The sequence below is a fragment of the Anas platyrhynchos genome, chromosome 5 (assembly GCF_047663525.1).
Source record: "Anas platyrhynchos isolate ZD024472 breed Pekin duck chromosome 5, IASCAAS_PekinDuck_T2T, whole genome shotgun sequence".
NCBI lineage: Eukaryota > Metazoa > Chordata > Aves > Anseriformes > Anatidae > Anas > Anas platyrhynchos.
The window spans coordinates 21,418,166-21,432,149 of NC_092591.1; the positions used below are offsets into that span (position 1 = coordinate 21,418,166).

Consider the following 13,984-nt stretch of genomic DNA (forward strand, 5'->3'; position numbering starts at 1 on the left):
GTCAACTCAGAAAATGCAGAAGACCACCATTTTACCTCTGTGCTGGAAGAATCTTTCAAATTCAGATAGGTGAACTGGGGTTTGGCTGTAAAAACAAAGTCAAAGCACTTGTTGTTTGGTTTGGAAAAAAAATCAGGTAAAAATTCTAATCCCATCCTAGTTGATGTCATTGGCGAATTTTCCTTAACAGTTGTTGTATACAAGCTTACATTGATCACCATAGTGAGAAATGAGCAGAAGTAAATGCACTTCAGCTGGGTTATACAACGCTAAATCTTAGGGAGCCATGCCAGGATAAAATTTCTGGCATGTTACTTATTGGACATTGCCCATGACTAAAGCCTTGCTTCTTAGAGAGAAAAACAGCCTATTCTTTCTCCTCATCTATTGGTGTTTGAAATAAGCTTTGTTTCTTCAAAAATATATGACATTATAGTATCACATTGCATTTGTGCTTTCTCAGAAGAACTCAGACTTTTATATTCCGTAAATGACAGCCTAGTCACCTTTGGTTTGAACTATTGCTTCAGTTTACAGATTTCCTCATGATTTAGTCTGCTAATTAATGCAAACATCAAAAACAGAGCAAGAGCTAAGAATTAATCTAAGATTTCAACACCTAGGTTGTAGTTTTGAAGGACAGAAAAACCTGCCTGACCTAATACAACCCGTCTGCTTTAATAATTAGACATTGTTATACAGCCAGGTTTTCCCTAGCATTTGAACACTGAGTGATAAACCTCAAATATAATAGTTTGCATATGCAATAAAAGTCTTCTAACTTACAAATAGAAACAGCTAGGTGGAGACTTAGGGAAAGGTCATAACCGTGTGTTACCAAGGAGGGGCTACAACGTTAGCTGCCAGTTTCCACATAGATGAGTCAGGCCCATCAGAATGTACAGTTTCCTGATGCTAATTGATTTCAGTTGTTTAAGCTTTTACTTTGATAGGTACCTCTTTAAAAATTAAAAGAAATAAGACTCTAGTGAATAGTTATTTGATAAAGAAAGTTTATGTATAGCCAGCATAACTCCTTCCAAGAGTTCCTTTAATCCTGCTTTTACGCATGGCCAAATGGTATCAAGTGTCATTTAAATACAGGGCAGAAAAGAAAACCACAATAGTGATACCCATGCGTATAAACAAAAGTCGAAAGGCTAACAAACCACATGGGTGAAGTGGAATATCTGCCCTTGGTGGGGACATTAGAATAACAGTCATTTTGGAAAGTTGGTGGAAGGCAATCAGATAAACATCACCATCACAATGCAAAGTACACAGGAAGTCTAGAGTAGGATAAGCAGATGGTTTCATAGTGCTATCAGTAAAAGAAGGGGTTTTGATCATTTTGTTTTAAAATCAGATCAATAAGCTAATAACCAATGCCTAATACTGAATCTTGATGGGCTCAAGTTCCACGGGTAGGTGGGAAATATATTTTTTCAGGTCTGTGCTACCACCGCCCCACCAGGACGATGTCACTGTAGTATGCAGAGGAGCATCAAGAAACCTTAGGAGGACATGAGACAGTAATAGGGCATTTAAACTACTGTGTACAATAGGACAATGTCATGTCAGGTAAGATATAAGTATTAAGATATTGAGTATTAAGCAAAGATATGAGTATTATGACATTATCAATGCATGCTTCATAAAACAACAAGTTAGAGAGTCCACCTGAGGAAAAACAATTATTGATTTCAATTTGAGTGGCTTACGGGATCTATTTCAAAATGTTACTGTCTGAAGTCTGTTTTGTAAGATCAGCCACCAGGTACTGATAATCAGCAACTCTGTAGGCCCAAAAAAGACAAAGAATATGCCACAGCTAGAGTCTTCAAAAAGGAGAAATACGTATGTATGAGAAATGTTCTTTAAAAGTAAACAAAACGTTCTTTAAAAGTAAACAAAAAGAAGCAGGTATAAAAGTTAAATTACCACAGGTGTTCTGGGAACTCTTTAGGGATACCATTTTGGAGATACAGAGAACATGTGAAGAGCATGACGTGGTAAAAGAAAACCAAAATACTGAGTATTCAAACTCCTCAACTGAGATGAAAAACTGAAAAATGCCAATAGGTCCAAAGATATATTTACAAAATATTTTTACTAAAACTGTATTTTCCTCTGGGGGTTAAAGATACGAATGAAAAGTGCTGACCAGCTATTTCAACTAACATATAGTTTCACATACCTTTATTTTTTCAGAAAGTTTTTTAAAAACTTTTTATTTCTCTTCTTTCATAGTACAAGATTATTTATGCCATCCCCTATATTGTAGCTGGACACAGCTTTCTCAAGGTGTTTTTTTTGTTGTTTTGTTTTTTAAGATAGATTATTTCAGTGACAAGGTTTACTGTAGTCCTACAACCAATTTATGAGCATAAGGAGTGATGGAATACGAATAAACAGATTAGAGAAGAAGGGAGTTTTCTCAACATTTTCTTCCAAAGAATCACTTAGTTAAAACCAACTAAAGTTACAGTTTTATTTCAGCTTCTGGTTTTAAAGTAAGTCCATAGATTTTAACAAACAGGGAGTAAAAAACAAAGCAAACCCACAAAACAACATTGGCCACACATTTACAGAGCAGCACTATAACATTAAACGGGTTCTGGACATAAAACATGTTAGTCTGTTTAAATATTGTTGGTTTATGAAATGAAGGTTAAATGATGAGCAGACAAAAGATGTGTGTTGGTAAATTAGCAATATTAAGGATTCATCATGTGGTTTTACCACACCATTGCTTATCTTGACTCTGAGCTCAGCCAACCATTATAAACGATCCCTGGGAGTGTATACCAAAGTAAATATATTCCTTTGGAGTTTATTTTAGAAATTAGATTTTGAGATTGCACACTCTCCGTTTCAGTACTTTAGCTCTGTAAAAGCTCATCTCAAATATATTTTGCCATTTGCTGGAACTATATATATAAGAAGCGTCTTTCCTTCCTTGCAGAAATAAACATTGGTGCAGGAGCACCACTTTGCAGAAAGCCTGCAGAAGTGACACAGTTCAAACTGGATCTTAATGTTGTGTTAGATGAGGGATTCAATTTTCAGATGAACACTGTTGAGTAAAAGTATTCACCTCTTCATTCATGATTCTTTACTTCCCTGCCTTTATACAAGTACAGCTGTACTGTGGCTTGCTCTAAAACACAAATCCTTGTTGAATGAGAAGATTTAGTAGGTAGCACCATTATTTAATATGATGCAGGAAATCATTTATGCAGAACTCCACACCTATATCTGCGTTAGTTGTTTTCACCTCATTGAAGTGAAAGTCTATTCTAAGTCTGTTTCACCTCATTGAAGTCTATACTGCAAGAGTGGTTGAAAGACATGCTACGTTGTAGAAGGTAACCTCAGAGATACCCAAAGTTTCTGAAAATTTCTAGATGGTATATGGAGTCTTTGAATGATTTCTCAAAAAAAAAATCCCAATGTTTTCCTTTTTTTGCCTTTTTTCTTCCTTGAGGTCATCATTCAAAACCCATTAAAATCTCTTTTTCTTGTTCTTTTTCGCTCTTCATTACATCTAGTCCAAAGGGCCTTGCATCAGAACCAGAGGAAAACAGCTACTTTCTTTGCAGTTCAGCGTTAGATAAACAGGAGTTCAAATTAGAAGTGTCAGAATACAAAAAATGAAATATTTGCCTTTTGCATTAACTTAATGCTGCTGTTAGAAACAACAAGTCTCCAAGCTTGCACTCAACAGAATTACACCTTATCTTGGCATATGGTAATCAAACTACTTCAGAAAATTAGTTTAGAAATTTCAATATATTTTATCAAACAGATAAAGACTTCATCACTGATGTTCTGCTCCCTAGTTTGCCTTGTAAATCTGGAGTAGTGCTTTGCTTTAGGTAAATGTCATATGATTTAATTAGGAGAAAACTGTTTGTTGTAATGAACCATTTTTCCTGCTGGTAGACAATGCCCTGAAGGTAAGCCTCTTTTTAATTCTTTAGAATATTTTTTTTTCTTTAATGCTTTTAACTAGCACATCATAACCAGTCTCTGGAAAGATTCACTTAAAAAATACTACTTATAAACTTTTTCTGAAAAAAAAGTGAGCAGTATCTGCAGAACCTGGTATGTGTTTTCTCCTTTTCTACTTCCACCCATTCAATAAAGCAGATGTTTGAGCCCCTGAATTGCATAAAAATACGTTTTCACTTGATAATAATAAGGAAAATTCCAGTAAGACCAGAAACAATAGCCCTTACACACTACCAGAGAAGCAAAAAGAAAAAATTCTATAAAATCATCTATAAACTGTCAAAGTGGAAGAGCTTCACAGTTCATATATTGGCTAACACTTAGAAAGGTATTAAGCATTTCATATATCACAGAATCACAGAATCACAGAATTTCTAGGTTGGAAGAGACCTCAAGATCATCGAGTCCAACCTCTAACCTAACACTAACAGTCCCCACTAAACCATATCCCTAAGCTCTACATCTAAACGTCTTTTGAAGACTTCCAGGGATGGTGACTCCACCACCTCCCTGGGCAGCCCGTTCCAGTGCCTCACAACCCTTTCAGTAAAGAAATTCTTCCTAACATCTAACCTAAAACTCCCCTGGCGTAACTTTAGCCAGGGGATATATAGCTTAGAGGGATTTGGTCAAGACACTGAATTCATTTAGCCATACTTTGCATCTTGTGATTTTTGTAGGCACTAGTACAAACACCATGTCATCATGAAAAACTTCCTTTTTCATATGAAATAACTGAACTAAAGTGAGTAAAATAAGACCTATCCCGATTCTTTAGTTTAATTTCAATCTTTTCAAATTAAGGTGTTAAGGAAGAAAAGGTGGTTTGCAAAGATTCAGACCATGTGAAAAATGGTCTTACAGACTTTTTTATACAGTTAAAGTCCTATTTAAAATAAAGAAGTACTGAAAATAATTGTGTATTCTCATACTTCTCTGGTTAACTTCAGAGCTCACAACGAAGAAAGCTCTTTAACTCATGAGATAGATTGCCAATCAGATTCTAGTCAAGCCTCTGTAGGAGCTGAGTAAGCTCTGCCAAATTGAATGGAGCCTCTGAAATATTTTGAGATGTGTTTTGTGTTAATGATTGATGAAGATTATTTTGGGAACGGTGTAAAAAGGATATTTAATCACTAGATAGTTGTTTTCCAGAAACTACAATAAGGTGAAAGGAAAGCTGGAATGGTTGCTTCATGTTTTGGACATGCACATCTCATTTCAAGTGCAAATGACTGTTTCTTCTCAATTGCTTCCAGCACTTTTTTATTTATTTATTTTTTTTCAGGTAAGATATTTCTGTGAAACGGCTGCTACCATTATCAGTATTACAGTTGTTAAAATAAACTGCCTTGTAGGTAAAACAGCATAATTGTCTTTGAAATAGTCTTAGAAATCTTACTGATCATAATTTATTTTATTATAGCTTCAAGCCAGAAAGTTAAACAAAATTTACAGTAGAATTACCTGCCATTATTTTATTTCTGAGCTATTAATACATACTATATATATATATATATATATACATATAACTCAAATCAAAGCACACTGCAAGAGACATTAAAATGCCCATATTTTTATTGCTGGCTGAAATTAATATCCTTTTTTTTTGCTCCTTAAAAACAATTAGAATAAGATATGCATTTGAGAGCCTCTGGCAAGAATACAGTATTAATTATAGTTGTGTTTTTTGTATAGTTTGTTGTTTTATTTTTTCCCTGAAAGAAGAAAATGATCTGCTACTTACATTGCATCTAGATTTGTCCCATTAAAAGCATGGCCTTGGATGCTGGTAAAACCATTATTGTAGAGTTTGCTGCAAGGAAAAAAATAGAAATAAATTAGTGTATTTTGGGGATGCTTCAATAACTGAATACCTATCATCTTATGTATCATTTTCCTCGGCAACAGCACATTTATGGATGAGTTAATTTTAATATCTTGTAGAAGTAGCAATTATAGTGCAAGGTCAAGCAGATGCCCAGCAGCATTCTTGCAGAATTAAGAATACTGTGTTGCAGTTGTGCTATCTTTTTACTTCTTTTTACAGCAAAGATAGAACTAGACTGAAATGGCTTGCCATAGCTTTCCTACTCCCAAGGTAAAAACAAGGAAACAGAATTCTGCAAGGACCGATTAAGGAAATAATGCATACAATATAGGTACCTTTTTACTATAAGGCCTGTGTGAATATTTCAAATTTCTTTAGAATTCATTCTTTTGCCTTTTAGTACTGACCTCCCTAGTTGAGATCCTAACTCATTACAGTCATTTTCTCTCCCCTCTCCTCAGTCCTTTTTTTTGTGGCTCACATTGAGTATGACTTGCATAACTGAATTAAATATAATTCTTATATTCTTATATAATTCTTATATTCTTAAATATAATTTTAAACATTTTTTCTCTTAAATAGGACTTCTGGTACTTGCCACCCATTAGTTTTCATAATATATGCCACTTAGGTTGCAAAAAAGTTAAATACAATTCTAACCATACTGTAGCTTTAGAGAAGGAAAACTACGTTTTTGCCTTTGATTTTCAACATTATAATCATATCTTGCCATTGTCATACCAGAGCAAGAATGTTTTAGTAAGCCAGTTTACAGAAAAGTAGCTTGATTCAAATTACTGCCACCTTAGAGGATTTATACAAACTAGATTATGGATATTATGTATGATGCTTCTCTGTTACAAACTACTTAGAGAGTAGAACCAAGTTATTTTTTTTAACATTACCATGTGCCTGAGAGACCAAGGCAAAATAATTGCCTTGTGACTTAAACTGGAAGGACTTACAGGGTTAGAGATTCATTAGAGAGCCCATGGAAAGCATTTGCAGGCACTGAAGTCATGAAAGGATTATCTGCAATTTCACTGGAAAAGGAGACAAAACACCACAGTCAAACATCTGCCTAATAGAACTTCTCCAGAACAGTCTTGTTATTAATTCTTCTCTGCCTTGATAATAAATAAAAGTGTAGAATAATTGTTTAGTTACACCTACAGTCAGAAGTGGGATGATTAAGAATCAAGCAGGTTCCAGCAGTCAGGAAGTGAGCTTGTGAAGTAGCTGGGTTTTAAAGTCCTGGTGAGGTGTGCCAGCCTGTGTGAATCCCATGGTTAACAGCACAGACAGATTAATTTTCCCAAAAGCCAAAGAATTAACAAAGTAAATAATGCTGCAATGTCAATGGAGTCAACCCAAATGACTTTAGAGTTGAGATCCTGCTGTTTAGCTATGCTCAGCTGAGCCATCAGGTAATACATTGTTCAGGACAGGCATTTCACTTCACAGAACTGCATTTAATGCAAGTGAAATAAAAATTTACTGTGTGATCTAACCTAATGAATTTTCTCAACTCTTGTCCAAATGAGTGTTTCACCGTCTGTCATTTCTTAAATACTTAAGAAATGCTTTAATAAAGAAGTAAGCTTAATAAAAGAAATACTTAAGAAATTTGTATTCTCAGAGCAAAACTCTGTTGTGATAAAGAGACAAAGAAAAAACAAAACCAATGACTAAAATGGAGAGGAGAAAAAGCTGGCAGAAACAAAAGTGTCTGATTGTCCCTTTCCGGCTTTTTCCTGTATCATATTACAGTCTGGAAAATGAAATATTCTGCAAATTCTTATTTTTGTCAGATGACATTCTTGTGGATGAGACATGATCTATTAAGGCCAGATGATAATGTACATCAGCTGAGAAGTCCTAACAATAGTTCATGTGACAAGAACAATTTTGTTCCTTTCCTGTGCATATCATATGTGTTAACACTGAACTGTACTACAACCATCTTCATTCTTCATTTCGCCAGTAGCTGTTTTCCAGCACAAATTATTCTGGTTTGGCATTTTTCAGATTGCTTTACGTTTCTAAACAAGTGTTTACTTCTAAGTTGCGTATAGGCCACTGTTGTGGTTTAACCTGGCAGGCAGCTAAGCACTATGCAGCTGTTTGCTCACTCCCCTGCAGTGGGATGGGGGAAAGAATCAGAACAGGTAAAATGCAAGATGTCATTGTTGAGACAAGGACGGTTTAATAAAAAAAGAGAAAGAGGAAGAAGGCAATGCACAACACAATTGCTCACTACCAGCCAGTTAACACCCAGCCAGTCCCTGAGCAATGGCAGCCCCCGCCCTGGCCAGCTCCCCTCATATTACTGTTCAGCACAATGCCATGTGGTATGGGACTTCCCTTTGGTCGGTCTGGGCCAGCTGTCCTGGCTGTGTCCCCTCACAGCTCCTGGGGCACCCCCGGCCTCCTCGCTGGCAGGGCAGTATGAGAAGCAGAAATGTCCTTGGCTTTGCAAGCACTGCTCAGCAATAACTAAAACATCAGTGTGTTATCAACATTATTTCCATCCTAAATCCAAAACATAGCACTATGCTGGCTACTAGGAAGAAAACTATCCCAGCTGAAACCAGGACAACCACAACAGTGAATACTGATATAATGAATGCTTTTTCCCCAGCTATACTTTATATATCACTTAGAAGCCTACTATTCTTCAAGAGTAGGTTCTTTTTCTTGATAACAGAAGTGAAAAGATTATTTTTCATCGAAGCATACACCGGCAATTTCAAGATAGGCATTTCTAAACATTGATGATATCCAGTTCTGTTTTCACTTGGTGTAAGAGTCATTCCAAGAAGTAATCTCTTGGCTAAGAGCATCTGCAATCAGGACACTTCAGTTAAGCGGTGCTGTCACTGGGATGGCTGAGCTCTTTTAAGTTGCACTGTTGGGACACTTCTGTCAGTGTCCATGAGGCCAAATTACTCACTTGGAAGCATAGACACAATGGTTGTATGGACTTTTACTTCTGTTTCATATAGCCTGTTTACTTCTTGTTTCTCTCTATATAGTAAGAGTAGGGTGTAATTCGCAACACAGTAATGCTTAAGCTGAAGCCCATTTGATCTCTGAGGATCTCCCTAAGTAGCCCTTCAGATTAAATATATCTCACTCAGAGCTCTAGCTAACTCCGATTTCCATCCTAGAGGCCTACAGCTAAGGCAAACAGCATCTTCAGGTTATGGAGCAGGAGGTAGTACAAGGTTTACCTCTAGTATCAGAAGATCCTTGGGAAGTAAAATCTCCTTGCTTAATGCAGGTCTAGACTTTTCAGCAAAACAGCCAGCATTTCCAGCTCTGAGGGTCACCTGACCACTGGCATACCATGAATACAGCGGGGACAATGACCATTCACAGAATCACAGAGTAGTTGAGGTTGGCAGGGACCTCTGGAGGTCCAACCCCTCCCCTGCTCAAGCAGGGTCACCTAAAGCAGGTTGCCCAGGACCACATCCAGGTGACTTTTGAAGAGCTCCAAGGAGGGAGACTCCACAGCTTCTCTGGGCAACCAGTGTGAATACTTAGTCAACTGCACAGCAATAAAGTGTTTTCTGTTGATCAGTCATAACCTCTTCTGTTCCAGTTTGTGCCTGCTGCCTCTTGTGCTGGCACTGGGCACCTCTAGAAAGAGCCTGGATCAGTCTTCCTTGCACCCTTCCTTTGGGTACTTATAGACATTGATAAGATACACCCTGAGCCTTTTCTTCGGGCTGAACAGTCCCAGTTCTCTCAGCCTTTCCTCATAGGAGAAGTGCTCCAGACCCTTCATCACCTTGGTGGCCCTACATGGGGCTCTTTCTGACTTGACTCAGAACACCACTTTGCAGCACTGCAACACCACCTACGGTATTCCACCAATCACCTCTCTGCAAGTTACCTTCTACAATAATACCTCTGATTTTCAATAGCCTCTTACTTAGCCCATCTAGCTGTCAAGCCTCTTCCAGCTGAACGCTGCTACCATATAGAGACTGCAACACCTAGGTAGTGACTGAGATACTTTAACCAGCCTGCAAGTCTTCATCTGAGCTGCTCCTTCTTGTCTTGATTGCAACCCTGAATTTGGGCTCAAATTGTAGGTTAAGGCACAGAGAAATAAATAGGGTTTGCTTCCTAAATGGAAAGAAACACTTGCTCTTTTAACGGTAGTACTCTTTGTTTCTGAAATACCTTTAAGGATAGCAATGGGAGATACACCACCACTACCCCTGCCACGTTTGCACTCCCTTTCTCCAAAAAGCCATTCTGTAATTTGCTTCAAGCTATTGAAGCAGTGAAGGGTAGGCAGGAGAAGAGGTCTTAAATTTAGCTAAAGTAAATGTTTTTAAGGTGTTTTAGTGTGATGTAGGAGTGCTTCGTGTAAGCAAACCCAAGTAAATTAGCAAAACTTGCTAGTAGGACAATTCTTTTCAGCTGAGGACTGCAGTTAATAAGAGAGGGCTCCACCTAGGAAGCCTTGCTTAAAAGTAGTTAATTATCACTCCTTGTGCTTTGCTTGTTCAGTGGGATAATAGAGTTGTGCTTAAAATGTGACTATATAAGCAAGGTTAGGCAAGAACATTTAAGCAAAGTATCTATTCATATAGGCCTATGCTGTGACTCTAAAAGAAGACATGTACCTAGCTCAACTACTGTGAAACCAGGTGAGTGGCAGAAAGGAGACAGGCACCCTCTCTTAAGGGTGTTTTCTTAAAGTAAAGCCAAATAGTTTCCAGGAAAGATGTGGCCCTTTGTTCACAGGAGGCTTATGGGTGAAAGGCTTTTCTGCCTTGGCTGGATTGGTACTTGCAGGCTGCTGTCTGATGTTTTGATAACAGAAAGAAGACTTGCTATCCATCGCAGTGAGGGCAGAAGTATGAGAAGTAAGGGAAAGGAAGGTGGCTGGAAGTAGGAGAGAAAGAAAGGAATTCAGAATACCTAAACTAGTGAGAGGCATTGGTGCTACCAGCATTACATCAATGTCTATGGACACAAAAGGCTATTCTGGAGGTTGCTGCATCCACTTACAGTGGATATCCATATTCAGTTCCCTCGGTGTGCTGCAGTCATTACGTACAGGGGAACAGTGATGGACCGACCCTGAAGGAGCCTTATGATGTCAGGGAAGGGAGAAGTGTGCTTGTTGCAGTTATGAAATAAGGATATTACAGTCAGGACTAATGGAGCCCATCAGCTGAGGATGTGAATTTACACATAGGATTGCTGTTGTGCTAGAGGTACTGCTAGCTCTTCCCACAGAGCCCCAGGGCTTTTCCTAGTGTTAGCATCTCATTAACAATCAACCACAGTCTGAGGCCTGGTAATGTATGTCCAGAAGCACTGAGATACAATAATTAAATTTCAACAGTGCAGGTAGGTTCTTAAAAGAAAGAGTGGCAGTGCCTGATGTTCCTACTAGTTTCTTACAGCACAGATCTCTTATTTTTTTCCCAAACTGACACCAAAATTGGGTGTCTGCCTGTGACTATACTGGTGTAGTAAGAGCAGTGTGAATTCAGATAGCCTGCGGTGAACTCAGGCTCTTAAAGGAGGCCTGTCATGGGCTAATGTAGAGGAAGTAGTGCAAATTAGCTAAGGTACAGCTTGCTGTGCTGTGGCCTCCCAGGTTTTCCAAGGCTTTTTGGTATTTGCTGCAGCACAGACATTTAGGATGTTCAGAAGTACTCTTAGGGCTGCAGGTATGGATGAACACATGTTGTGACAGCTTGAGCTGACCTCATTGTCATGAAACCAAGGTGCTCCTGAGTTACAGACATAGAAACTCTAAGCTTTGGTAATTTGCTTTTTTAAACTCCTTTTCTGTTTTGGGATTTCCTGTATTAAAACATGAGTTGTGTGAAGCAACATATTTGGGGTAAAATAAACCTTCACCAAAATGTGAAGGCTTCCTTAAAATCTTTCTTCTTGTGAAACCTTCCTTAAGGTTCAGGCCAACATTGAGCTTTTTTAAAAGTGTAAAGATAAAAAATTGCTCTAGAGATTTTCCAGTTCTCCTGCTCTTGAGCTGTCTGTACTCAAAAGAAAGAAGACAGATAGCCAGCTGAGGTTATGATTCAACAATGTGGGACATTAGTGGATGCTACTATCTGAAAATGTGTACCGCAAGCTCACCATGCCAGCACAAATTTGTCAGAAAGATGTTGACAGGCTGACTACATGTTAGCAGGCTGCATGTTAGACCAGGTCCTGTGTGTTATACTATTCTGATGTCAGGCTAATTCAGATATTGCACAGCCAGCGTTAAAACAAAACAAGAGTAAAAGGCCTATAGAAATTGTGTATCGTGTTCTTTGGGTAATTCAAGAGAAATGTGATTGTGTGTCTCATCCAGGTCAAATTTTATAGTGCTAGATGACCTGGCATTTTCCAGATTTGATACTAATGATCGTTGAACTACAGCTTGAGGAAAAGTACTTTGACAGGCGTATTTGATATTTTTCTCTAAAATGTAAGCCTTTGCTGTTGGTTTTCTTGGGATCTGAGGATGGCAGAATTCTAACCATGAGGACAGATACTTACAGTAAAAAGTTCACATCAGATGAGTAGATTTTGGTGAGGTCAGGAAATACTTTGAGTCCAGTATTAAAAATACCACTAGAGCAGAGAGAGGAGAATTACATGTAGGGGATCACCAAATAAAGACATACAGTGTATTTAAATCATTCAGCAGTGCAGGATCAGTATTTCTCTATTGTCAGTCAATTCACAGTCCAAATCAACTCTCCAAAATACTATGATGGAAGAATAAAATAAAAAATAAATCAGAATACCAAATTTATGGTAAGTGATAGAATCTAAAAGATGGAAACACAGAATAAAATGCAGATAAGTAGGTGTGCAGGGGGAAGTAGCCTGTGAAGTAAGTAGGGAGGAAAAAAAAAAAATACAACTTTGTGCACATTTCTGAGATTAAGGCTGCTTCAGACTTTTGTCTGGGCCCCAAATCCTCTGTCTTTCATTGAGGCTCAGAGCTGTTGAAATACCTCTAAAAAGGAAAAAATGTTGTCTTCCAAACAGTCTTCTAACATGAATACAGTTAATTCCCCTTATTTCTGAACTTCTGTAGGGTTCAGGAAATACAGTTCTCAAATTTTAAAACTATTTTGAAATTAAAGTGTTGATTACATTCTTTTTTTTTTTTTTTTTTTTTTTTTAAAATCACTTTTGATATATAGGAAAAATCTGGGAAGTCTTTCTTCCTTGCTGCTATCCCCACCACAAGCACACAACTCTTTTCAGAGTCTTCTGAACATTACTAAAAATTACAGAAGATATTCTCTTTCTCTTCTTCTATTTCCTGTGCAATAATTTTATAATTCTGTGGTTTGGTTACTCTGTGCTGCTCTTCATGGGGATATAGAGAATCCCCGAGGATTTCTTTCTACCATAGAAGTCATATGAAATCAGATATAGACTTATTTGTCACATGTAGCTGATGGATATTCCTTAAAACCCTATATAAATATCCAGCAAATAGAAAAGATGTATGATTTCTGTTATATCTCTCTTCCCAGTATTCCCTAGATAAATATAGTATGACAGCACCATCATTAGCAGAATACTAGCTGTGGAATGTTGTCAGGCAAAAATTTGTGTATTGCACTTAATAGATCACAAGAATACTGATGAATTTGTGAACCTTTTCCTTTCTTGCAAAAGTAGTTAAAGTTCCAACCACTTATACTGATGTTCTGTCATTAAAATAAACATGGAAAAGCATTGCAACCATTTCTAAAATGAAATGCAAATAAACTGTTGTTGTGTAAAAATAAAAAAATAGAGTTCTCTGTAAGGCTTAAGTGCCAACAACTTACAGATGCTAAATACTTACAGGTATTTCAACAGTGGGAGGTTCTTAAAGGCATCTGGATCTATGTAATCCAAGTTTCTAAGATTTCGAATTTCACTGTAAAGAAAGGGGGAATGTTAGCACATTGATAATTATGATTAATCATTTCTTTCTTTATTTTAACAGAAACTATCAATTTTAAAATGAAAGTTAAAATGGGTGGCATGGTGGTGTGGGTTTTGTGGGTGATGTTCTGGTCTTAGGTCAGCCCAAAAAGTGGTCATAGACATGGTGCAAACCAGTAGTACTTGAATTAGCATGCCTTA

The 13,984-nt window shown here is 37.4% G+C and overlaps 1 protein-coding gene and 1 long non-coding RNA gene across 11 annotated transcripts in view; one reads left to right on the plus strand and one right to left on the minus strand.

Moving 5' to 3' along the window:
- TSHR (thyroid stimulating hormone receptor) overlaps positions 1-13,984 on the minus strand; it is a 75,322-nt gene that overhangs the window by 18,523 nt on the left and 42,815 nt on the right. For 5 of the 6 annotated variants that reach the window (XM_072038402.1, XM_072038401.1, XM_072038400.1 and 2 more), the window contains 4 exons: positions 13,701-13,775; positions 12,389-12,463; positions 6,811-6,888; positions 5,762-5,830 (listed from right to left, as the gene is read on the minus strand). In XM_072038402.1, coding sequence (XP_071894503.1) covers positions 5,762-5,830; positions 6,811-6,888; positions 12,389-12,463; positions 13,701-13,775 — 297 coding nt within the window. The remainder of the gene's footprint in view (positions 1-5,761; positions 5,831-6,810; positions 6,889-12,388; positions 12,464-13,700; positions 13,776-13,984) is intronic. The other variant, XM_005013896.6, reaches the window with a different exon arrangement.
- LOC106015246 (uncharacterized) overlaps positions 10,345-13,984 on the plus strand; it is a 34,168-nt gene continuing 30,528 nt past the window's right edge. For all 5 annotated transcript variants that reach the window (XR_002399469.4, XR_001187140.5, XR_011809570.1 and 2 more), the window contains exon 1: positions 10,345-10,512. This is a non-coding gene — a long non-coding RNA (uncharacterized lncRNA). The remainder of the gene's footprint in view (positions 10,513-13,984) is intronic.